The sequence below is a fragment of the Struthio camelus genome, chromosome 12 (assembly GCF_040807025.1).
Source record: "Struthio camelus isolate bStrCam1 chromosome 12, bStrCam1.hap1, whole genome shotgun sequence".
In the NCBI taxonomy this organism is placed as follows: domain Eukaryota; kingdom Metazoa; phylum Chordata; class Aves; order Struthioniformes; family Struthionidae; genus Struthio; species Struthio camelus.
In genome coordinates this window covers 2,248,300-2,274,717 of record NC_090953.1, presented here as the reverse complement: position 1 = coordinate 2,274,717, position 26,418 = coordinate 2,248,300, and the positions used below count along the sequence as shown (strand labels likewise).

The 26,418-nt window shown below is 39.0% G+C and overlaps 1 protein-coding gene across 6 annotated transcripts in view; it reads left to right on the top strand.

Annotated features, from left to right (window-relative positions):
• The window catches only part of PIAS1 (protein inhibitor of activated STAT 1), a 59,709-nt gene extending 33,599 nt beyond the window's left edge, over nt 1–26,110 (top strand). For 3 of the 6 annotated variants that reach the window (XM_068958523.1, XM_068958522.1, XM_068958520.1), the window contains exons 3-14: nt 5,742–5,826; nt 6,457–6,504; nt 8,134–8,224; nt 8,903–9,037; nt 12,196–12,301; nt 13,844–13,917; nt 19,377–19,537; nt 21,194–21,324; nt 21,647–21,824; nt 23,093–23,235; nt 23,584–23,621; nt 25,189–25,573. In XM_068958523.1, coding sequence (XP_068814624.1) covers nt 5,742–5,826; nt 6,457–6,504; nt 8,134–8,224; nt 8,903–9,037; nt 12,196–12,301; nt 13,844–13,917; nt 19,377–19,537; nt 21,194–21,324; nt 21,647–21,824; nt 23,093–23,235; nt 23,584–23,621; nt 25,189–25,485 — 1,487 coding nt within the window. In that variant the 3' untranslated portion in view covers nt 25,486–25,573. Of the gene's footprint in view, nt 1–5,741; nt 5,827–6,456; nt 6,505–8,133; nt 8,225–8,902; nt 9,038–12,195; nt 12,302–13,843; nt 13,918–19,376; nt 19,538–21,193; nt 21,325–21,646; nt 21,825–23,092; nt 23,236–23,583; nt 23,622–25,188 lie in introns of all 6 variants that reach the window. The other 3 variants (XM_068958525.1, XM_068958524.1, XM_068958521.1) reach the window with 2 other exon arrangements.
• Nucleotides 26,111–26,418: the final 308 nt, after the last annotated feature.

Here is a 26,418-nt window from a genome sequence, read left to right as displayed (position 1 = left end):
AAGTAAATTTCTGCATTAGAACTATTTAATAAGTTGTCCTTTGCGATGAAAGATGGGAAAGATTAACCTTAGTATATTGGCAATACGACGTTCAGCTGCAGTTGCCTTAGGAAGCATCCCACAATCTCAGCAATATGATAGTAGCAGATTCATTAAAGATTTTAAGGTATCTCTTCTTGAATGGAAATTTAAAGACTAGCTGTTTCTCAAGTCAGCGAGAGATATTTTACTGCAGAAAGATTGTGCGACTATTTTTAGCCATGGGTACTGGTGAGGTGGAAGAGAATATTTTTAGAGCCGTAGAAAATTCAGCCACTCAAGCTGCATTCTTTTTTTCTTTTTTCCCCCCCCCCCCCCTCACTCTAGTGCTGTAGGATTTTTTAAAATAAAGAACAGAATCAGTAGAAAATGTATATGTGTGTGCATATATACATATGAAATATATCCATACACATGCATAGAGTTTAAATATTTTGTGCCTGTAAATGATAATCTAATGTATTAAGACTGTTTTTGCTCAAATTTTGCAAACTTATTACTCATGAAAAATGTTTATTAAAATTTACAACCAGCAAAGCATGATTGGCTTACTCTCATTTAATATATGCCTATCCTATATGCTATTTGGATCATTAGTTTGAATGAGCAAAACATGAAATAATTCAGGACACTGTGGTGATGGGTGAACTGGTAAGAATAACAGCTTTGAAGAAAAGACTCCACTCTGTAGCATTTCTGCAACATTTCATGCTTTTTAGTGTGTTGCACTAATGTTAGGAACCTGCAGAGGAAGCTGAAGTGAACTTGTGCCAGTTTTTAATAAGCGTGCACATATATTTACAAGAAAGTCAGATTTTGTTCATTCCTTTTCCTGGGTCTAGCTTGGATGAATGAAGACCAAGTAAATACTCCCACTGCACCCGCGAGCACCCCCAGCCTCCCCCAAAAACCAGTGACACTCCCATAGGACAAGAGGATTTGTACGTGGCTTGTCTGAAACTGCTTTTGTTGACATCCATTTAGCTAAACAAGTCTATGTGGAAAGATTTTTACTAGACACTTGAAAAATCTACCCTTTCAGATATTTGAATTATTCAGGTAACTTTTTAGCAACAAGATAAAGTGATACTTCTAATTAGTGATGTTTTGAAATTACTGAGCCTTTGTTCTTTATATGTAAATAACAATAAAGACACTTGTGCATTGTATAGTTCTCAAATATCTTTCTGATTGCAAAGTGGTTTATAGACCACTTCTAACTAATCCTCCAAGCTCTGTACCATTCAGAGAATGCTAAAGAGAAGGGTATAAAATTTAATAATTCATAGTTGTGGAAAAATGATCTTGGCAACTTTCATATGAATGTTCACATTAATTCTGTTGTCCTGGCTAGATCCCATCTTTATTAGATTATATGCTCTGTTTTAATCTGCTCGGTTTTCAGCTGGAGATCTATTTTTGCCTACCCTTTGTTAAATAATAATGATTGTTTGCAGGGCATGGCTGCCATCTCTAGCCATCAAAATGATTTTTCTAGTGTAAAATTATATACATGCATAATTCTGGTTTTAAGCATGTTCCAGATCTTTAAAAGCGGACTACGTGTTTCACTTACCAGGATCTATTTGGTGCTTCTAGACCCAGCAGAAATACCAGATGAATTAGTACAAATCAGTTAGCTTTTGTACGCTCTTAAATTTCAAACTTCCACTGGCTCTTCCTTGCGAAATCTGAAATTTTTAGAGGCAGGGGAGTTTGTATGCTCATAGATGAGCTTTTGGAAGCCTAGTCTTCAATGGAAAGCTGCTAAATGAGCTCATTTAGCAACATGTTTTGCATCATTTGTTGGGTAAGTACATCTAGAAATAACATGCATGAGAATAAAAAGATAGTGAGAAAATGTATAAGAAGATCAGAAAAAGCCAGAAACTTCTTTTTGGATCTCCACAGAAAACATTTCTCATCTCCCATCTTCCCATCCAATGTTTTTGTTCTGATGGTCCGATCTGCCCTGCTGTGTTTCCCCGTCCCTCCTAGACGAGCCCCCGGACCAGCAAGCAGCTTCCCTTCTGACCCCAGAAGGGCCACAAGCCCCCAGCTTTGTTTTGCGAAAGGGCATGAGTAGCAGCCTAAATTGGTGGTTGTTTTTAAAGTATGGTAAATAGAGTCTTTATGGAGCTATTCGCTTTCCTTTCCATGTTTTACTGACCTCTGCTTGAATTGGCTGTCTCTGGTTTTTCAGCAGCTGGAGGGTGGATTTTGGTGTCCCTCCGTCCGGGGCTGGCTCCTGGCGGAGCAGTCGGGTGGGAAGCCGTCGCTGGGGTGTTGCGAGCAGAGTAGCAATTGCCGAAACTTAACTGTGAGCTAGGAGATGGAAGCAATGCTGGTAACCGCTACAGACAGCCCTTGTAAAACTTACCGTGTTCTTCACCGTGGTAGCCTGGTATTTCCCCTGTTGGTCACGGCCTGTTTTACAGCTTGTTGTGTGTGTGTTAAACTGGTTCTGTGTGGTGCTCGTGTAGCTTGTTCTTGTCTTTTCTTAATATCATGCTGAATGTAAAGACTCAAATGCTTTATTTATAATTGGCTGAAATATGTCTGTTTGTAAAGGTTAGACATGCTTATGGTAGCGCACACTGAATTGTGCAGTTTGTGTTTAAATTTGCTCTTTTTCAGGTTGGCTTCCAAGAGGCAGAATTGCATCCTAATACTAGCTCGAGAGTCTCGCTGTAGCTATCTTTTAGTTATGCACAATTCTGAGTAATGTGGCTTCTTGAGTGTGCTGGTACATCTTTTTCCCCCCCTCTTTCTTTACTGCTCAATATGTCAAGAGTTTTGAAGTCTTTTTAAGATTGGCTGCTGGATCATCTTTCTCTAATTAACAAGTTGTTCCTTCTTTGCAATTTGGCAGTGCTGCCAAGGATAATCACAATGATTGCTTGTACACAAAAGCAGTGTATTGAAAACACTGCCTGTGTATATTAATGCTGTTCTGCAGTTAAGAGGAGATCAAGCAGCCTGTGATAAAGTACATCTCTGATCACTGGGGACCATTGATCTATCAGCTCATAGACTTTTGCTTACAGTTATTAAGATGAGTGCATAAGACGTTAATAGCCAAGCATAAGAAGAAATGATGGAGGCCTTCAATTTTTGTTCTTTGAGTTAAATTGACAATATTTGAAAACAAACGAGCAAAAACCCCACCGCAGCCTTCCTGCTCACCTCTTTCAGTTTAGGTGAATTCTAGGTAAGAATGAATTCATTGACTGTGCAGGACCCAGTTCTTATTAATGCTTTTTGTGTGATTTTTCTTTTTTTTTTTTTAAAAGAGTCTGAAGTGGCTGTTTCTGCTGCTAAAATGTTTCGTTCAAGCAGAGGATATTTAATGTCATGTGAAAGTGCTAGAAATACAGCTCTTGAAAGTGCTAGAAATACAGCTCTTGAAGAAAACTTGAATTCTGGAGGCTTCCATGTCAGCACTGAAGTGTATACTTCTGCATTTTCTGCCATTCTGATGTGTAATGCTTTAATTTGGCCGATGTCAAAAGCACGATGAAATTGAATGGAGAAACCTGAGACTCGTTTTCCAAGGTCACGAATTGTTAAGTAGCAAAAATAAGTTTTGGATTAATATCAGCCGGTAAAGAAGAGGGGAACTGAGTTTTAGGATCTCTTGCTGCTTTGGTCAGTTATTTTGTTCCTCCCTTCTTCTAGCACCACACGAAGTGCGTATTAGCTGTTTGAGTCTACCTCTAAACTGGGAACGCTGCAAAACCCAAGCAGGCAAAATGTTGAGCAGCTGCAAGGGGCAAAGATGACTTGGGAGACTTGGTTTTAGATTTTTGTTGTTGTTAACTGCTGTTTAACTTCTTTGAGTGATTTAAGTCCTAAATGAAGGTAGCTTGTGTTAAACATTCAACGGCCTTGTCCTACGATTAAAGATGTTGCAGTTCACAACAAACGTTCCCGAGACTTTCCAGAACTTCTCTAGTAAAAGCAGAATTGAAATTGCTAAGGTAAAGCAATCAATTCATGGCAGGAAAATAAAAGCAAAGGTTCAGGTCACCTTTAAACATGCAAAAATGTGAAATAATAACTTTAATTTAATGGTCTGACATGCAAGGGATTGTTTAACTTGGTCAGTTAATTTCTCTTTTGTCGATTACAATATATAATACTGACCTTGTCATTTACAGCCAACGATAGCTGTAAAATACGTGCACACAAATATTATAAAAGATTTTCATTGCTTATTGTAAACATTGTGTTTATACTTCCTGCAAATTCTTACATTGTCATATTATAGTCATATTCTGTCATCTTAAGACTTGCATGTTTTTCCTTGAGAAAATAAATTGAGAATTTATTAAAACCAAAATAGCTGGTGGATCCTGTAGGCCTGAGTGTCTTAACTAAACATTAAACTAAACATGTTCCATTACAGTGGAACATTTTATTAATAAATGTATTTTAGTTCCCGTTTGTGTATTTTGGGAAACGCTCAGGGTATACCCATTATGATAATTGTATAGGAAATGATGGGAAAGAAAATGAAAGTACATGAACATAAACAATACTCCAGAAAATTTAAGTCTTTTAAAAATATTTACTGCTGCCAGTATTTTTGCAAAAGCTGTTTTTCAATGAAGGTTGTTTATTCTTGCCCACATAGTTTTAGTAGTGGTGTGCCCACAGGTCTGAATAATGAAAAACGTATTGCAGATCACACAGTGGCTGTTCTTGGTGTATTTTGACTGCGGTAATTGCTCCGCACAGTAACTAACAAATGAACTACCTATCGCTGTTGCATGCAATAAAATTTACAGGTCTTGTAGCATTAACATACAAGGTAATGTAATGTAATTTTGTGAGTTTGCCGCTGTTGATATTTATACTAAGTCAATGTCTATTCTGTGGTTGGTTCTGACCTACCACGTGGTGCTTTTTAACAAAGTATCTGAAGTGTCACCCCAAAGTACTCACTCATCTGTCACTCAAGATTGAGTTGGGAAATGTATTATAGTAAAACAAAAAATGATAAACTTATTGACCGTTTAATACACAACATAGTCATTGGAGATGTTTAATGTTCTTTGGTTTTCAGCAGGTGCGTTAATTGTTAAGTATGGTTTGTTCTGTTACAGAGCTCTGTAGCACAGAGTTGAAGGACCTTAAACCCAGATTTCTTATTTAAGTTGTGCATATTTCATGAGATGCTTGTATGCTATATACTTGTTGCATTTAACTCTATAAAAGATTCTCTTCTTGAAGCACCTAGAGGAGTTGTATATATTGTACTTCTCAGTCACTCTGTTAGCTTTTGCAGGCTAATCCACGATCTTGTGTGTTAACTTTTTTTTCATTTCCTTGTTGATGAGGTTCCCTAAATGCTTTTTTTTATTTAATATCAAAGACTTATCTACAGTTAAGTTACCGTGACTGATAGAAAGTCTTGAGCTGAGTTGTCTCCTCTTTGCTGTTTTCTCTATCACTTTTTAAATATATAGTTTATATATAAATATATAGCTTGTTTATTTTATTTTTATTTACAAAAGGCTTTAAATAGCACATTTCTTGTTGGCTTTGAAATTGTTTACAGAAATGTGTCATACAGTTGTTCTTGCTATTAAATTATTTTTATGTATATGTATATACGTGTATAGACACTTCAATGGAAAGGTTAGTTTCGATTTATTCTGTTTGTTGTTTTTAAAAATGATATTCTTGTTTTCTTCTAGCATCAGATAATAGTCAGCGATTTCGAGAAACTTGCTTTGCGTTTGCACTTACACCCCAACAGGTGCAGCAAATCAGCAGTTCAATGTAAGTGAGTTTTGTTGATAGTACAATATTTAAACCCCCCAAAAGAATGGGCTTACTGTAACTTTTACTTTAAAATGTGATCTTAAAGTACACAGAAGAGTGCATAGTGCCTCAGAGAATACTCTTTTGGACAATTCTTTTCTCTTTTGTATGTGAGGTGATGGAAAGGGAAAGAACAAGGAAGAGAGAATTAATAACCACTGCCCAGTGAAGAGCGGACAGGCTTCTTTTGTACTACCTGCTGTACAAATAACATAACTCTCCTCCTTGCAGCCCTTTGTCACTGTTAACACAGGAATTGGCTGAGTTCTATATTTACTTAGTTTAAAGATGTACCTAGTGACCCATCAGAATTTTCTTTACAGTATACCAAAAGAAGAGAATGGTAGAGGTGAGATGAGAATGTAATTGAATTGTTTACTCTGAAAAATAAAATGTATATATTTTTTAATGTGTCTTAAGGGTGGTGGTTTGACTGACCGGGGGAAGGAAAGCGTGGTATGCAAAAAGGTTCGCACGCACACGCACGCGCGCACGCACACACGGATCAACTTATAGCAAACTCTGAGAAAGCATTAATGATCCTACTATATAAATAACACATCTTAACCTGTGTTTTGTCTTTGCCAGGGATATTTCTGGGACCAAATGTGACTTCACAGTACAGGTCCAGCTAAGGTATGCATTCATATGGCCTATTCTTGTACAGGTCCAGCTAAGGTATGCATTCATATGGCCTATTCTTGATGCTGCCGTTTCCAAATATTTTGGAAACGTAAAATATCAAATATATGCTGCTCAGCAAGTCTATCTTACCTTTGTGGAAGATAGTCTCATCCTGCTTTCTGTTATCTTGAGAAAAGTTTGTTGTGGGAGATTTCAGCTACTGGCTGTTTTGGAAAGGGCAGACTTAACTGCTTGTCTTTGTTATATGCAGCTTTCCTGAGGCTCCTGATGGCTTGATATCTGGCATGTCAGAAAAATGCATGTACTGCATGCTATAACCAACTGATTTTCTTCAATTCATTGTTTTAGATTGTGCGTATGCTCCTTTCTTTAACCCCAAATCTGTCAGATTCCAGGTGTCCTGGCCTTCAGACCCCATGTGCAGGAAGGGTTGTTTTTCCTAACAGAGATGCCAAACGCTGTATTTGCTGGGCGTGGCAACCCAAGGTCTACTTTCCTGCTAGGAACGGGAGGCAAGATTTTGCGAATCACCAGGTTTAGTCTTAACCTGTTGGTTATTTAGAGGTTTTGACAAACTTATCGGAAGCTGATTAAATCCTGTATATCCCTGTAATTCTCTGTAAGGATTTGAGCAGACCTTACAGTAGAGCTGACTTTGCAGCTTGCCCTTGTCAGAAATGGCTGTCTTGCCTTCCATCCCTCTGCTTCTGGCTGCGCTATCTCACTCCTCTCTTGCACCGATTCTGGTGTTTGCACAACTACATGGTGAGTTGTTAACTCTGCAGACAGAAAGCAAGTGCTTTCGGGTCTCGTTTATCAGGTTAACTTCTGCTGATCAGCAAGTTAAATTGGCTTAGTGCGGGGTCAGGTGAACAGAAGGGAAAGGGAAGGAAGGAGAGAAAACAAGGACAGAAGGTAACTCCCCTTTTTGAGGGCAGCGGCCTGTTAGGCTCAGCTGCGTTGACTAGCTATACCCTGATATGATGGTATGTTTGAGCGCCTAGGGCAGGTCCCTGGAAGAAATCCAGTGGATTTGAGAAGGTCCTTTAGGTCTGTCCTTTGAAAGCCCATTGTCTGCAGTGTTGGGCCTATCAGCACTTCATAGTGCAAGGGAGGGTGTGTCTTATTTTGGCTCCAGTAGCAAATAAACCTTTGAAATAGCATTGTCGGAAACTGTCTGAACTGAAGTAAAGGGCCTGACATAGGGTTTGATACTGTAGCTGGCTGGCTTATGGATGTTCGGAGGAGGGATAGTTGAACAGACGGCATGTATTGTTGTTTGTGAACAACCAAGAAGGGGTCAGGCAGGAGGAGTAGGGGGAAAGAAGCAGAATGGTCTATCTGGTGTAGCAGGAACCTGCCTGCTTGAACGGTTCTGCTGTTAGACAGACCCAGCCTGAGGAATTTGAGAAACCTGAAGAGGAACCTATGGCCCCCTTAACCCACACCTTTTAATTTTGGGGGGATTTCCTGCTTATTGAGCCATACAGCTAATTTGAGGACTGTGTTTAGCAAGATTTGGTGTGGTCTCACAGCTCTTTTGAGAAAGCTTCCCTCTAGGAATGGGTGGTCTCCAAGACATTTTACAAATGAAAGGTGACGGAAGCTCTTTGCTTTCAGGTTTTGTTTATCAGAGACCAGTTGTCCACAAGAAGATCACTTCCCACCCAATCTGTGTGTGAAAGTAAATGGGAAACCATGCAGCCTTCCAGTAAGTAAGATATAATTTGGATTTATATGACTGGGTAACATTGTTATGAGCTATCTGCCAGAAGTGTGCCTGAGCATTCATCCTAACCTTTGTTTTCACATTTTGAAGGGTTTGAATGGAGGTGGCTGGATGAATGAAAAAGACAGTTAAGTAAATTGTTTCTCATGAGACCAGCCAATAGAGCTGGAAGATTAATTTTCTAACAGAGTGAGAGTAAACTTTTATGTTCTAGAAACATCTGGTGAATCTGGCTGAAATGGCACCCTGTTTTGGAGGTCATGTGTGCGGGGAGAAGACCGTCACTGACCAACAGGACAAAAGAGAGACACTGACTTACAGTACTGGGGCGCTGCACAGGGTTAGCTTGGGTGTTTTTAGCCAGGCAGCTTGGCTAGGAATACTGCCAGCAGAGAAAGGCGAGGAGGTGACAAAGGCACCCCTGATGTTCCAGCAGGCGGGGTTAGGATGTTGTGTAAGGAAAAGGACTTGTGAAATAGCTGGTATTGTGCTGTCTGTCATGTATATTTTTAAATTGGAGAGAGCCTGGTTCAGGTGGAACACAGAGCTTTTATAGGGGCAGGATTTCTGGGGGAGGGGAGAGAGAAGGCAAGAGCACTCTCTCTCTCTTTTCTTTTTTTCCTCCTTGTTTTGAGTTAAAATAAATGATTTCATTTCTAGGGCTATCTTCCACCAACCAAAAATGGTGTTGAACCAAAGCGACCTAGCCGACCAATCAACATTACCTCACTCGTCAGATTATCTACGACGGTACCAAACACAATCGTCGTTTCGTGGACTGCAGAAATTGGAAGAGTAAGTCACTTTATTTGGTACATAATGCTGCCTAAGCTTATTAATTTCTGTTTTGGCATATGTTTGAAAGACTTGACCGATAAGCAAGTTTAATTGTGCAGAAAATACTTCATGGTTTAGCAATAGGCTGTTCCTTCTTTTGGTTGCATTTCTCTGTTACTTTACGCCGGGCAGATACGGCACGCTTCCCTGGATCAGTAGCCCTCAAATTTTTTCGTAGTGTGACCTCTCCCTCTTCATCCCCCCGCCCACCTACCTATCTTTGTGACTCATTGAGGGCCCAGATAGTAGGTTCAAGAAACTTTATATAAGGAGTTTTTGTTTAACTTTAGACTTCAAGATTTTCCCGATTTTGAGGCTTGGCAAACCTTATCTTGGATTCAACTTTTAACTGACCTACTAACGTGTGACGTTCTGTACAAACTGGTGTTGCTTAACCCTGGAAAAGTAGACAGCAAAGCATAGCAACTCAGTAGTGTCCAGGAAATATAGCTTGCCTGTTTCATATTTTGTTCTCACAAACATCCATATACCTAATGTTAAAGAAGTCATGTTTTTAGAACCTTTTTTTGTGTCTGAGGGGATTATAAAATTGTTGGTGTTCCACTGGACTAATGAAATCTGGAACAGCCTGCAAAAAGTCACTTCAAGTTGTTCCATGAATCAGTGCATCGGCTCTCACTGGTGACAAACTACTGCGAGATATACATTACAGAATCAGTGCATGCTTGAAAAATTGTGGCTTTGTCATTGCAGCCATCCTCTTTCTTGAAGTCCTGAGAATTATCCTGAGATGAAACTTTTTCCAAGATCTTGGCTGTGCACAAAGCCCAGGGTTCTTGAGCCACAGTGGGAAAAATGCTAATAGCCCAACTGCACCCAATAGCCATATATGAAACATCATGCTGCTATTTCTCTCCTTCCCTGTCACAGTGAATTTCTTGTCAAGTGTGAAAGAGTCTCCATTCAGGTTATAGAATAAATGATTTCTGAATACTTTCTTTTTTAAAGTCATCTTTTATCTAACAAGAACTGCAGGTATCTGAAATAAGCATTTTAAAAAAATTTATTTTAAGTTACGTTGCGGAAGTGGTTGCACACAAATTGATGAATCCTGGTTATTGCTGTGAATGCAGTGCTGTGCTTTTGCTTTAGAATACAGATAAGGATTTAGGGAAAAGAAATGTCACAAATCTGCATGGTCTCTAAGCTACGCTGTAGTGAACTAGCTGTTTTCTCAGGCTGCTTAGATATTTCAGTTATATAAAACCTACTGGATACCTTTTAACTTATAATACATAGCTGAAGGTAGTGGCAAATTCTTAGTGTCTGTCGTGAGAATGATGTGCCAGTCAGAACATCCCCACTCATGAGAAGTAATGCTTCCTAATCTGATTGTTTGAGATCTTGACAGTTAAACGTGAGGAATTATTTTATTTTTGGATGTGCCTGTAAAGTATAAAATTTGAATTCCCTATCCCCCCTTCCCTGAAGAGCCAATTGCTTGTCTCAACTGGTATGCTCTACCTTTCCTGAAGTCATAATTGTGGTTTTTACACAATCTGTTTCAAAAGCCTTCTGTACAAGATGCCTTGGGCAAGTTCCTAGCTTTGTAGATTCAAGCTGTTGGTAAATAATTTCACAATGTTAATTAGCATTTTTTCTAACTTCTATACTAATTGAGGCATTAAACAAACAAGTTAAAGCAGTAGTGTTTTTTAACGATGTGAGAAGTATTCATTTTAAGAATAAAATATTTTAAAATGTGATGTGATTTCAATTTGTGTGATTTTTATGGTAAGATAAATTGCTGAAATCCCTTCTTCATGTTCTGGCGGCATCCTAAATAAAGAATGGTAAATGTCACAATTGTATGGGTTTTTTTTTTTTTGGCTGTGGTTTTGTTTTGTGGAAACATACTTGAGAGTTGCTGGAGTGGGGCAGAAGAAGCCCTAAATTTTTCAATTTAAAATGTATGAATGTAGTTCCAAATTTAGCCATATAAATATAGCTATATGTGTGCTCTGTAGCGAAAGGTAATTGATACCCCCTGATGTGAGAGCGTAAATTTTGTCCTTGCTGCTTGTTTCCTGGGGGTTTGCTGGTGGTTGCAGAGTACAATACCACATTTTTAGAAAGACAACATTTTTATAGAAGACAAATGAGAAGTTCCAAAATCTAAAACTGATCTGAAAACCTTTTGTGATGTCAGCAGGAGCACTCTGCCAGCTCTGCTCGGTCCCTCTAGCACGAGCTTGCCGTGGTGGCTGGGGAGCAGGCAGGGTCGGTGCGCGTGCGTCCGGCTTGCTTGCGTGCCGAATTCCCGTCTGCAGTGGCAGAAGTGAAGATCCCTGGCTTTTTGCTGACACAGATAACGAACATTCACATCATCTGTTCTGCTGAGTCTGAAGAGGGAGAAGTAGCCTAAGCTCAAGCAACGGGAAGGACAGGCAGTTGGGAGTGGTAATTTCTTGCCCACTAGATTCACTAGAGTACATCTTGACCCCACTGAACTCTTGAACTCGTTAACTCTGATTTCTGTTAAGCTTCAGCAGTCAAGTAGCTTTAGCATTTCATGGTCAGTACGGGAAGATAAGAAAAGGAAGGTTGGATAGTGCTTCCAGATTGAGTAGGGAATACTGCAGAGGATGCATCTTTTTAATTACTGCTTTTGAAGAGACACCACGGTTGATTTTCATATTTTGGGGGGGGGGGGAGGGGGAAGCTTTATGAAAAGTTTTGATCAAATTTGCCCTGACAGCTTCCCTTAAACGTATCAGCACAACAACAGGATCTAACATTATTTATGTAAAATCACCCTTTTAAAATGGCCTGTAGGCCACATGCCCCAAGTTAAATACAAAACTTGCAGAAGTGTCCTAATGTTGTAATAGCAGAAGGAAGAGCTGCTTTTGCAGTTAGATTTAGTCTCAGGGAAGCCTGTCACTTTTGTCACGTCTCTAAAACTCCAGCCCTGTGCCCTTGCTAAAACATGGTGGATTTTCTCTAGTCTGAGAACTTTGCCATTTAACATCTTATAATTACTGTAGAGACACAAGGCCCTGTAATCACATAAATTGCATAAGCATTGTATAAAATAAACGATATTTTGATTGACACAGTTTGAGTTTTGTTTTGATCTTTGTTCTGTTTTGCAGAACTACTCCATGGCAGTCTACCTCGTAAAGCAGCTGTCCTCCACGGTTTTACTGCAGAGGTTGCGAGCCAAAGGGATTCGGAATCCTGATCACTCTCGAGCACTAAGTATGTCTGAAGTCCTTGTTAGCCAAAAAGGGAAAAAAAAGCTTTTGTGAAAGGAGATTTGAAATAGCACTGTACTAACCGAGGTTTGGACTTCCTACAATTCTCTGGGTTTTGAGAATCTGATAGTGCTGTTCTTTGTATTCAGCTGAAATTCAGAGCCTCGGAGGCCTTTGTTTGTATTAGGAGCTAGTCCAGGAACCCTGTTGACACTGTGAAGGGAAAAATGCGAGAGAGTCTCTTTCAGTTCAGTTCTGCTGGTTGTTTCTCTTTAAACAGAGCAACGATATTTATACAGTTAACTGATAATTCAGTGCCTTGAACAAGCCAAGCCAAATGGCTGATATTGAACTGCAGTACTGACACGCTGGAGGAAGGTCTTCATCACCGCTTTTTTTTTTTTCGGTTGTTCCTTTGGCACAGTCTAGTGGAGCAAGCTCCTGGAGAGACAGTCTAGCTTGGTACCTCCCCTCCCCCAAGTCTAAGTGCAAGGTTTGCTTCTTTGTTGTTTCCCTGACAAGTACACATTGGTGTAAGTTTATGTAATCAAAATCCAAGCAAACACTGCTGCATGCGTTTCTTTTCCAGGGAGAGGATGAAAAAACAAACACCTGACAGCTGTTGGTCGTACTCTTTAATGTCTAATTGGGAGATGCTCAGATAATGTGTATTGTACACTGTACAGGGCCTTCTGCGGAAGGGAAGAAATTAGCTCACTAATAAAGGCAGTGCTGCAAAGCCAGTGTATTAAATTGTGTTGCATTAACCTGATGGGATGATTTCAATACACAAAAATCTAGAGAGGAGTTTCCAGGTGGCTCCTTCTCTTTGTATACAAGGTAACAATAAGGGTGTATTTAGCGTTCATAGAGCAGCTAGAATGTGGAAGTGACTTGTTCGTTTTAACAATGACTGCTTGTAGAGCAGTCTTTATGGACAAAAATCGAGGATGGGTGGGGATGAAAGTCTTCTGTAGTGTTTGTATTTCACTGCAGTGCTTTAAAGCTCTAATTTTGTCAGGGTACCTCTCTTACTTTCCTATTTCCCGGTTAGTTTTTTCAATTTTAAATGACTGGAATGTTTGAGTGTTTCAGAGATTTTACAGAAGTGCCTGTCCATGTGAAGGTTACTAACATGTTAATATTAGTTTTTTTGTTTTTTTTTTAAAGTGCCTGAAGTTAATAATGGACAAGTTAATATGGCCGATCTTTCTGACAGATTTTAAATAACTTTCAAGTATGTAGTTGCATGTATATGAAAAGAGTCATCTTTGTATAAATAATTTTTCAAAGGATCTTGGTTTAAGAAGAGCTTTTCCTACTTCTAGCTTACTTAAATGTTGTAATTTATGATCTTCCTAGAAAGTAAAGATTGCTTAGATTACATGCTTACTGTGGGAGTGTGAAACTACTTATTACTACTTGCTTCCAGTAGACCTGGCAAACAGTTTAACGCATATAGTTTTAGGCTTGCTTTACTTCTCTAACATCCAATTTGTGTCGTAAATTAACTATAAAATTTATGTTTTCTTCTTTCAAATAACAGTCAAAGAGAAACTGACTGCAGATCCAGATAGTGAAATAGCAACAACAAGCTTAAGAGTTTCTCTTCTTTGTCCAGTAAGTATTTTTAGTTCTCTCAAAGCTGATTCTGATAGAAGCGTGCCTGTTCTGGGACAAGTTTTCAGTAGATGTTAGCTTGGGTTTACTTACGTGTTAACTTTGGGGATAGGATCTGGTGCCGAAGTTATCTAACAGTGTGCTTAAGCACGTGACTTGCTCCCGAGCAGATGAGTATTCCATTAACTTGAAAAAGCTATTCAAAATTATATGTAAGCGTACATTTAAATCTGTCACTAGATCATGTGAGTGTCTGTGCAGCTTGGGTCCTTGGTGCTTGGTTGTGATAAAAGCACTCTCAGCAGTAAGGTAGGTGAATCTGTCTACTAAAAATACCTCTTAAGTTGGTGTCTGGAGCCAAAGAATTGAAGATCTTTTAACTGAAGTTGATTATATGCTTGTATACACTTGGAGCATTTTATAGTCTTAGATTAAAAATGAAGCAGTGTTCTGGAGGATGTTCAAACAGAATTGTTGCCAAATTTGGACTGAGAGAAGTTGCTCAAATCGGTGCAACTGGGCATGAACCCTCCTCTATCTGACGAGCAGCATGCAAGATGCAGATCCTTTGAATGTGGAAGTTGCCGAGGCTGATTGTATCTTGACCTGTTAATTTGCTGTTAACCAGGTAGATACAGGAATAAGCACTAGTTTATACTGGGTTTTATAGTATCACTGACAGAACTGCACAGTATTAGTATTACGTGCACTCCTGATCTGTTTGTGCTCTTTTTTTAAATTTCACACTGCTTCAGAATACTTGCTCTCTGTATTGATTGACATAGTGCCTTTATTACAGTGTAACTTTTTAACCTCTGTCGAGATTAAGGATACATCTGTTTCCTGATTTGGCTCAATCAGCTCAAGCTTGACAAGAAACTTTCAGTTTTGAAACCTAAAGAAAAAAAACTGACTGTGTTCTGGTAAAATAGAAGTTTATTTTTCAAGTTATTAAATATCTACTTAAATTCCAGCAATGTGGAGAGAAACTTTTAAATATGAAAACTCCATTTTGCAAAACATACAGGTGACATTACTGTTTCTTTTTTATAAAAGTACATACGCTTCTCAGATTATTGTAAATCTTTAAATGTGGTATCTTTGTGATCTTCAATCTTTGTTGACTTTCTCTACATCAGTATTGATGCTAACTGTAAGTAGTAATGCATTTGTAAGGAAGTTATTCATTTATAAGGAAGATATAGGAACTACATTTAAAAAAAAAAGATGAAATCCTGATCTTTAAAACCATAACTGAATAATCTATAATCTTATAAATCTGTTAGTCTGTCTTGCATCAGGAGTTATGCAGCTTTGAAATACTGAAGTATTCCAGGTCAACACTTGGCAGCTTATTTTGCTGAGTTGTTATAGTTGAATTCTTGTGGTGCTATTAGTACTTCATTATTCTAGAAAGTACAATGAGAGTCTTGTTACTGTGGGTTTTTTTTTTTTTTAGTCTCTAGGCACAATGTTCCTACCACTTAAAATTAATTAGATTCCAATGCAGAAAAATATAGGAATTCATTAGTAGGAATTAAATGACTGTAAGAATTTAAAAGTGCATAGGTATTAATTCCTTATTTTAAACTAATCCTTGTGTATCTTCTGGAGTTATAGATGTTTAATTCAATACTTGGTTTGTCAAAACTATTGGTTAAGGGAGTTATGTTTCTTTCCATGATCCATGGAAATAATTCCATCTGAATTTTCTGACACAATACTTCATTTTTTTTCCTAGTCGTGTCCCTCATCAATAAAAGTTGTTCAGCTGTGCTTTTAGATGCATCTTTTTCCTAGTTGACTGGTTCAGATGAGCTAATGCTAGAGCAGGAAGATATTGCAGAAGACTGTTTTTAGGATTGGAAGTTTACAAACACTTAAAGATGTCAAATTATTTTGTTTTCTCAAAGCTTTGTCAGTGATAAAAATGAAATACCAATCTAACCTTTGGATGTAGCTCTTCTGAAGTCCTGCCTTTTTTTTTTTTTTCAGGTTTTCCTCTTAAATTAGTTTTTTTTCTGATAGGTGCACAGAACACTCTACAGATTATTTTGAGCATATTTGTTTCTATGTCCTTTGAGTAATATCTACAAAATATGCACACTTGACTGATTTGTATTATTATTATTTCCCCCTCAATACTTTCAGCATTTGATGCTGTCTGGTTTCACTGTAGCTCGTAGAATAATCCACCATTGCAAAAGCTTTTTGGGACAGGGACCGCACCTTCCAAACTGTCCTTTAGGTAGGAAGTTAGTGATGGAGATTTACTAGCATGGTTCTGTCCTCAGTTCTGAATGTAATTTTATTATAAGCTCCATATTTTCACTTGCTAATTTGTACACATCTGAGGGAGATTTTTTTTTAGAAATATTTTTTGCTTAATTTCAAATGCTTGAGTGTTTGGACAGCGTAGGCTTTGAAAGTACATATGAATATTTGGTCTCCAACAGCAGAACCAGAAATTCAAGTATAATGCATCTTCTGCCCTACTGATGTGAGGATGCTCTTCCTCCAGTCTCACTCACGATGGGTGTGATTCTGTCTCAGGTATATACTTCAGTAGAATAAATGGAATTGCATAGCTGGCTAAGGTGGCAGGTTTAGACTTTATAACCTTTATTTTGTCATCAAAAAAAGTGCAGTGAGATAGCTTCCTCTGAATGTGTTTTGGATTGCCGCTGAGCTTTTTTTAGCTCGTAGAGGCCGGCTCTCCCTCAGAGACCATGTAGGTATGAGAAAAAGCTGTGTTTAACTATTGGCTGAATCTGCCTAAGATTCAGCAGGCAAACATGCTGGAGTGAAGATACATTTCAGGAAGATACTTGAATGCATGTTTTTTTCAATTAAAAATAAATCCTCAGGCTCTGCAGCTGGACAAAGCACTTTGCTGAACAAAAATTGCAAAACTAACATTTTACTGTAGGCTTGCAGTTTTGTTTACAAATTCTTAACTCCTTTTTTGGGTGCATTCTCTTAACTTGAAAAGATAGCTATGTTTAATAAGCTTGTCAAAGAAAGTAGTGCAGTGTTTCTTTGGCCAACAAAAGGCAGGAATCCAAACAGTAGCAGTGTTGGGAAACACTGTTCTCCGAAAGTTGGGTGCATCCCTTCTTTTATACCCTTTTCCTTTGTCCGCTTTGACACAGCTTGGCCAGTATGGCAGAGCTGATCCAGGATGTTCAATGCCAAAAATGGGAAAGGAGACATGAACTTGTTAACGCTATGTGTGCCGTTTCTCTCTGTGTGTGTACAGGTCCTGTTAAATCCAACTGCTCCTTAGAAATTGTAGGCACAGTTTCTGTACTGAAAGCTTGTGAAACTGTTTCAGGTTTAAATGTGCTTTTTTACTCGGGAGACGGGGTATGTATGTTCTTCCTGCAGCATGTTTCTGACCCTTGTTATTTTTATTTTGCATCCTATATAAGCATCCAAGTTTTGCCTCCGGTACCTTACTCTTGATCCTGGCTGAGCTGGGAGACTCTTATTGTGCCCAAAAGACAAATGAGCCATTGACCTGCCATCTGGGAGCTAGGAATTCATAACAGCCGTGGATGAGGGGGCCTCGCTTTGCTGGGGGTTGATTATGTGGCAGAAATAATGTGCTTGGTCATGGATTTGGGGGGGAAGGAGGGGTTGCCAAACACATGGCGCCGAGAGCACCTCCTGCCGTCTGGTCTGATCTCCACCACGCCGCGGGGGCCCTGGGGGAGGTCCCGCTCCTCTCCCATCTGGCGGCCGGTTTCCTGACAGCGGCCGACAGCCGGGAAGGGAAAGGCACGCGATGCCGTAGTGCGGCTGAATTGGCTGAGACCGGGGTGACGGGGTTTCTGCTTATGGTGGGGGGGGATGCAGAAAGCATCATGGAGGAAGTGGTGGACTGCGAGCAGAGCCTTTGTTCTGGATATTGTTTTTAGTTTTCTGATACTGCGAGATTGAGTGCCATCCTGTGGCACCCGTCTTGTATTGCTAGCAATCAGCATGCGTGACCATGTTGCTTGCTTAAGCCATGCTAAAAACGGTTCCTCCTGTTATCCTGTTAGATTGGCTGAAGGTTCTCAGATGAAGTCATCATGTAGGTTTTGGTCAAATATATGTAACTTGAAAAAAACCCCTTCAAAATACTTGGTATAAATTGTTCTTAATAAAGCTTTTTTTTCCGCCCGCCATGAGGGAAAACTCTTGTTTAGAAGTCTCCTGCTTTTTACGTTCAGTGCTGTCAGTTAACCTCCCTTCTGAACTGCAACATAAGGTCTTAGCCAGAAGAAATCTGCTTGTCCTTTGAGGAAAGGAAACATACTTATTGCAGATTAATATGAAATTTCTTTTGACTGTCAAAATCAAATTTGTAGTCAACATAATCACGTGTTAGTGCTTTATGGTCTGGGATGGGATTGAGCTATCTAATCCAAATCAAGATATTGCTATGTTGAATTTAGTTCAAACACCTGCTGCATGTAGCTGTCCTGTGTTTGTCTGCTCTGCTTAAGCACTCGCGTGCTTTTTGTATTAAAGTCCATATTAGTCTGTATACAGTTTGTGTTAAAGGTGCTTTGTGCTGGCCTGCCAAACCCTGCGGTCTTAGACATGCTGTAAATGTGAAGGAAAGGATGGGCCCTGTCTGAAAGCTTGTCCTAGAACTCCTTTTCCTCCTGTGTCATCTTCCAGTAATGTTGGAAGACTCTTTATAAGGTCAAAAGGATATAATGTATGGTAGGGGAGAGCCAACTCTTTGTATTTTGCCCAAAAAAGAAGCAGCAGAATTTCAGGGTACCTCATAACTATATACCAAAAGGAGAATAGCATAGTTTCTTACTAGTTAACAAGTGTGATTTTTTTTTTCTTGAGTAGTTACTTCCTGACAGTCCCTTGGAAAAAGCAGGGAAAATAATGGAGTTAGAGAAACAAACACATCAGGCAATGAGCTGTAATCTTGCAAGTGCATTTCTATGTGCTTGCTTCTGTGAGTGTAAAGTTAATCAAGTAACTAGTTCCAGCAACGCTCTGATGACTGAAATATGGACAGTAGCTTGAATACACACTTACATTAGTGTAAGTGATAGGAAAGGGCTGAACTGTGTTTATCAGCTTCTGAAATACTAACAAAGGAGAAGATTTTTTTTTTTTCTCATGGTTAGCCCAGAACACAGGTGTGTAATAGGAGGCCAGAGGACTTGCTTTGGGTACAGGAGTACGAGGGATGTAGTCTTCTGTTTCCCTTATCAGATGTAGTCAAAATGTGACTTTTGTTAACTTTTTTTTTTTTGGTTGATGCTGTGATCAAATTACAAACGAGGAAGGATGGAGCGGTATATATGATGTATCTTTTAATCTAAACTTAGTTTTGTGTTAGTTCGTTCTTGAGTAGAACTCAACCTGTCTCTATTTCTTTTCAGACACAAAAGCCCTGTTTAAATTAATACCAAGATGATGCAATTTTTTTTTTTCTTTTAAAGCTTGGTAAAATGCGGCTAACTATACCGTGTAGGGCCCTGACTTGTTCACACCTGCAATGTTTTGATGCCACTTTGTATATTCAAATGAATGAAAAGAAACCAACTTGGGTTTGCCCTGTCTGTGACAAGAAGGCTCCCTATGAGCATCTTATTATTGATGGGTAAGTAATGTTTGAATCAAATGATGGACATTATTTACACTTTCTGCTTACTGTTTCTGTGCAGTAGAAAATACAGAACGTACCTCTAAAATCTTGATTATCTGGATATGAGATGTCTTGTTGACAGAAAAACTCCTAATCCAGGTGCATGTTCATTCAGTAGTCTAGAAGGATTGTGGTGGTCTCCAGTTGTTGAAGTTAATAATAATTAAAGGTATTCCTTCTAATCCCAGGTAAACTTTCGTGCTATCTTCCCTAAAATAGTTTTCTTAGGGGGAAGAGGGAACGTTTTCTCCCCACCTCCCCCACCCTGAGAACTACTGCACAAATCGGATGTAGTTTATAGCAGATGCTTGTGTTAGATCAAATAAATACTGCTATCCCTCAGATGCGTTTTGAATTTCATGTACGATTTCACACTTGGGGAGTCGCTATATATAGGAAGCGACAGAGAGATTGATTCCCTGGTACTGCCTACCTGCAGAACATTTAAAAAGCTAGTATTGGTCTCTATGAAGAAATGCCAAGTATGAATTCCTGGATTTACATTTTACTTTCTTAGATAGGAACCTTCGTTCCAAAACTTGATAAAGGAGGAGAACAAGTAGAGAATGTTTTACTCAAAAAGCCAGAATTCCAAAAACACCCCACTCCCCATAAATCATCGAGCCTTTTTTTTTTTAATGAATATGCGCTTCATTTTCGTGACCTGCCAGTGAAGCATAAGATTTTTGTTGGAATTCTCTTTAATCTCCTGTGAAAAGCTCTTGCGGAGACGCTCAGGGGTTACACAGGCTACTTTAGATTCATGGACCCCTAGATTTACAAGTCCTCTGCTTGGGATCAAAGAACAATGGAGTTGCTTGTTTGAGGTGTCAGTCAATAATAGTAAAGACTAACAGTGGTAATAGTCAAAACAATGTATTGTTCTTATTTCTTCTTGTGTTGCCAGGTGTGACTATCAGAGATTAGGTGATAAAATTAAAGCATTCCATAGAGAAAGTTATTTTTAGAAAATCTTTCAATCTGTGAAAGAGTGAGCTTTCTCACTAATTTAAAGCTCTATTCATGTGGTTCTGTGCAGGAAAGTCTTGGTCAAAAGCTGCAGTTCTCACTGGGAGTGATGTGGTGCCAGGATCTTAGAAGTCTTAGGAGAAACGGCTAGGAGGAGAGGCTGTGAGTTTAGGTTGCCATACGTGGCTTTTATTAGGAAGTTTTTATTTAAAAAAAGGGAGACAAGAGAGAGAGATTTCAGGAATTACTTGTCTTGGTATGCTCAAATGTATTGACCCCTTTAGAATATGGGCTTCCTTCTTCAGTTAAATATTGTCAGATAAACGTGGGTAAATAAGGGATTTTTCGTGTTCGTTGTTCATTCGTTTTGGGAAGTGGGACGTTTTGTGTCATAAGATCCAGATGATTCCACATCTGTACCTCTTTTAAGTGAATATGCAGGTTTTTATTTTAGATAACATTTACATTTTTCAGTGACCCTTGGTATTAAGGGAACAGATGAGGAGGGGGAGTATAGCAAAACTTCTCACTTGAGTCTTTTTCAGCGCTGTAGTTTAAACTTACATTGACTAATAGTAAAGATATTGGAAAAATGAGTTGAGGTTTTTCTGAGGACTGATGCTAAAGATTTTTGGTTGACAGATTGTTCATGGAAATCCTGAAGTATTGTACAGATTGTGATGAAATTCAGTTTAAGGAGGATGGATCGTGGGCACCTATGAGATCAAAAAAGGAAGTGCAGGAAGTAACTACATCTTACAATGGAGTTGATGGTAAGTGCATGTTTTGGACTGAATGTTATGCTATTGAACTGTTTTAAGTATTGAGATTCCTTTAACTCTGATGCAAGATGCTCATTTTTGCATGTTGCTTTTTGTAGCTTTTGATCAGTTCTTTTTTATACAAGAGAGAGAGTTTGAGCAATGCCTGTTTGGGGTTTATTGTGCTTTTAAGGTTATTAGCAATGTTATGTAATGTTGTTGTCTTTTGTTCTGAATTATAAGCTTTGTTTATGAAGGCATATAGTAAGCTGTGATGTTATGATGATTCTAGTGTTGTATGCTATAGCTTATAATGTTGACTTACTTTATATAGGATGCATAAGCTCTTCCTTGGAACATCAGGTGTCTTCTCACCAACAATCCAATAAAAATAAGAAAGTAGAAGTGATTGATTTAACCATAGATAGCTCATCAGATGAAGAGGAAGAGGAACCATCTGCAAAGAGAAGCTGTCCTTCCATATCTCCAGCATCACCGTTAAATAATAAGGGGTGAGGAAAAAAAACCACACAATCCAATGCAGAGAGAATATATTCACAAGGGAGAGTACTGATAAATTTCAAAAGAAATTGTATCTGGGAAGTTCTGTGTTCAGAGTACATCGCAATATAGTATGGGTTATAGCAAACGGGTTTGATCTCAGCTTGCAAGGCACGAAAAGGTGGAATACAAAAATATGTTACATAATATATAAAATGTATACAACATGTAGAGAAAGCTGACTATGTTTTTATTGCTTTTCAAAAGTGACTTTTGGGGTTGTTGAATGTGTAATACTATATAAACAGTTTTGTAAGTGGGTTTTGTGAAAAGAAGTACAAAGCGATGCCAGAAGTGGTATCTTTTTGTGTATTTTTGTGGATTTGGAAATGTTTTTCTTCCACAGAGAAATACAGAAACAGCATATAGGAAGGGAGAGTGATGAGAAACATACTTGGGTGTGGTGTGGGAGTGCAGGAGTTTTGCCAGTAGCATAGTAATAAGAATGCCAGAATAACCTGATTGCACATAAGTAGCCAAGCTGTTAATAGCACACTGTTTACATAAACATGCAGGGATGAAAACTGAGGCTAAACCAAGGGGATCCTCTTGTTGAACTGATTACTACTCTGGTGATGTAAACTACTCAGTGATCACTTGAAACTCTTCAAGACCTTTCTGGCTGTCTTACGTTGCTGATTGTGTTGTAGAGCATGTGGAAATAACTGTTGTAGTGTTCTGTGGATTTTTAACTATTTTTTGTATAAAACTCCTTCAGGATTGTCTTGTCCTCGCTTAAGAGTGTTTGTAGTGTAATTGTAGCAGAGATCCCAATACCATTTATACTGAGAGCCATCAGTTTCTATTGTTTGGGATGGTTTTCTTTTTCTTTGCTTATAATTTTGCTAAACTTTAACTGTTTGGGCTGACATCTTCTGTGCAGCACTGTCGCAGACTGAGTCACTTAACTTTTGTGATAAAATGTCGTGAGGACAAAGCTTAGGAAACACGATGCTCATTGCTCTCTTTGGTCTCTACAATGCTCTCTGAGGTGCTGTAGCATCTTGATGCTTTCTAGTGAAGCTTTGAAATTTAGTAGGGGAGTGGTTTTGCACCTGTCACGTAGTTCATCTTGTGTATGGGGAGGATGACTTTGTGTTAAATTTGACAAATGGGCATACCCTCCATGGGCCAGTAACAGTGAATCTTCAAATGCTGTTTTTCGGCATTAAAGCCAAGACTGTTTTTTATGCTTGTAACAAATGGTTGTTTCTTCCAGCATTCTAAATTTACCCCATCAAGCATCTCCTGTGTCAAGAACACCAAGTCTTCCTGCTGTCGATACAAGCTACATCAATACATCACTTATCCAAGACTACAGGCATCCATTCCATATGACGCCTATGCCTTACGACTTGCAAGGTAAACTTCTGGCTGTTCTTTTTTGTAAGCACTGCTCCCTGCACAATAGTGACTACTACAAAAGGATTTAAATGTGCAACTCTTTGACAATGCAGCAATGCAAAGTGTTGTTTGATATACACAGAAGCTAAGATCGTGATTTAAAAAAAAAAAAGTTTAACTCAGTGTCTTAGTGTTTTAAAAGGTTGTTCTCTCTTGCAAGGGAGAGAATCCAGCAAGTGAAGAGAATCTGAAGTGTCATCAGAATTATGCTGGTTAAATTGATTTTTATTGCAAAATAAATGGTGGAAAAATGGGGAGGTGCTTGATTGTTTTGAAAGTTTAACTTTTTCCTTTGGCTCTTTACAGGATTAGACTTCTTCCCTTTCCTGTCAGGAGACAATCAGGTAAGTTGAGGAAAATCAAATCATAGGGCAGAAATTCTTTTTTGAGAAAGACTTAATGGCTTGGATGTATAGGCGAGGAAGGAATGGACCTATGATAAAGGTGTAAATGCAGGCTGCAGCTTTATTTCGTGCACATAGAAACTGTGACCCAACGTGCAGATCATCTAAATATGGGTGTAGGATGAGGGCATAACAGAAGATAAACACTTTATTTCCCAGGGTTGGACTCAGTCAGCTGTTGCCTTGCAAAGGGGAGCAACCCTTTGCCATAGCTGAAGGTCCACCAGCCAGCTCCTTAGTTTTTCAGACCTGAGCTCTGACCTTTGGTCATCTGACAGCGCTGGGCCCCACCACTGGGACTCTTTCTAGTCCTCTTGACAATTCTGAGAGTCAGAGGCAGCTCTCTTTTTTTTCTGAGGCTGCAAAGAAGATGAAAACTTGGTCCTGGCCAGTCTGGTTTCCCAGCAGAGTTTCTTCTTGGCCTCAGTAAGTGCCTGTTCATACCATGCTTCTCACCTTTTTGTAAGTGATTACTGAAGTGGGCCAGTTTGGTAGGTACTGGCTTCTCCAGTTTTGGGAACTGCACAGGTCATTCTCAAAGGGAATCTAGGTTGTTAAGCTCTCCCACTTGATCACTTTTCCTCCTGTGCCTCTGAGGAGAGAAGGGGACTGGGATGGCTTGCATGCCCTTTGTCCATTCGTGTGCGTTCCTCAGTCTCAAGTAGGAGAACTGCACTGAATGCAGAGGGATACTCTCAGGTGACAGTTAAGACCAGAGTCTCTGTGGTAGAATTTGGGTTGAGAAAAGCTATCTTGATATTCAGTAAGTCATAAGCATGGAAATTATTCTGAAGCAAGTAATGTAGAAGTCTGATGCTGCACTGATATAGCATAATTATACCGATGCATATACATCAGAGAACCAGGCTGAGTAGCCTGCATGGATGTCTCACGATAGTGGACAGAAATGATATCAAAACGAAACTGCAGAGACAAATCTGGTTCTTGGTAGCTAAAGTACTTGCCTTTTGGGGCTGTCCTTCAAAGAGTATAACTTGGAACAGCCCTTGCTTGTCCCTGATGGGACTAAGCATGCTATTTCTAAATGCGTTTTTCACAGAAGTGTGCTTTCCTTCACCAACAGTGATGAGCACATAGTTTCACCAGCTGTGGTTGTCTGTGACTTTTGAGCGGAGGAGAGGGATGAGAAAATGTTTCTTTGAATTTTGGGGAATTTTTCCACGAAGGAATTTTTTTGAAGAGGTAAAAAAGTGCTGCTGCTTACTGTTTCTTGGCGTTTGGGTGTCTTGCAATATTGTTGCTTTTCTAGTGTTTGCTCTTACTAATACCAATATTTCCAGTTTCTTTTGGCTTCAGAAATCAGGGGCTGCAGAGGTAAAAGTTCACTACATCGATCCTCTTACTTTACAGAAAGGTTGAGTAGACAAGCTGGTGTGAACTCCAGAAGCTGACAGAGCTTTAGTTTACAAATATATTTTTGTGCTGGTCTGAAGAAAAACTATGGTGTCTGAAATGTAACTTGAAAATGTTGTTTTTCCCCCCCCAGCATTACAACACCTCCCTTCTTGCTGCTGCAGCTGCGGCAGTTTCTGCATCAGATGATCAAGAACTCTTACACTCTCGTTTTTTCCCATACACTTCATCTCAGATGTTTCTCGATCAGCTAAATGCAGGAGGAAGCAGTACCCTGCCAGCCACAAATGGTAGCAATAGTGGCAGTAACAGCAGTCTTGTTTCCTCCAACAGCCTGCGAGAGAATCATGGTCATCCAGTTGCAAGTAGAAGCAGCACGGACACGGCGTCTATCTTTGGTATCATACCAGACATTATTTCATTGGACTGATTTCTGGAGTAAACGAACTTGTCAGAGAAGATCTTTGTGCTTGGTTTTACCTTATTATGTTTAGAAACATAGACAAGTTTTTTTTCCTTTTTTAGGGAAAAAAATTTACGTGTACAGAGAACAAAACTATATTTTCAGTTTTACTTTTGTATATAAACCTAAGATGGCCTCACTGGTAAAAATAACAAAAAAAATCACAAAACAAAAAATAACAAAAACAAAAAAGGAACTTCAGTTCACTTTTATGGACGCTGAAGATTTTACACCTGTGCATTTGTCATGTGAGTTACTTTTCTTTTCTTTTCTTTTTTCTCCCCCCCCCCCCCCCCTTTCCTTAGTGTGGACACAAATGGCATTATTTTCTTCACAGTGTAACATAAATGGGAAAGGAACTGAACTTTTAAAGTTCTAAGTTGTAGGAGGTTTTTTTCTCCTCTTGGAGACATTTACCTTTGGTGGTGGAATTTAATTCCCCCATCCCATTTTTAGTGCAGATTTTCTTATGCTTAAAGTGGAATAAACCTTACCCACTGTTCCCCAGCATTCCCTCTGCTTGCAGGACATAGCCTTTCAGGAGTGATTTTTTTCTTTTTTTTTTCTTTTTTTTTTGAATTCCATGCTTTAATCAAGCATGTTGTAAACTCATTAGTGCACCAATTATTCTTGCGGGCCAGACTCAATAAAATCTCAGGCTGAGCAATTGTTTGGCTGCACTTAGCGGGACAAGAGAGAATTTTTATAGAATCTAGCCCCAAATAAAAGCATTGACACGTTTGACTGTAGGTTTTTGTTTCTAGTAACTTACTATGAAATCCTATTAAAATAACTTAGGATCCTAATCAGCAAAATATTAAGCATGTGTCAATTTTAAATCTGTGGAACTGCTTGTGCTTTAAAGTTAGCCATGCGTAGATAAGTGGCCTATTGAATTGA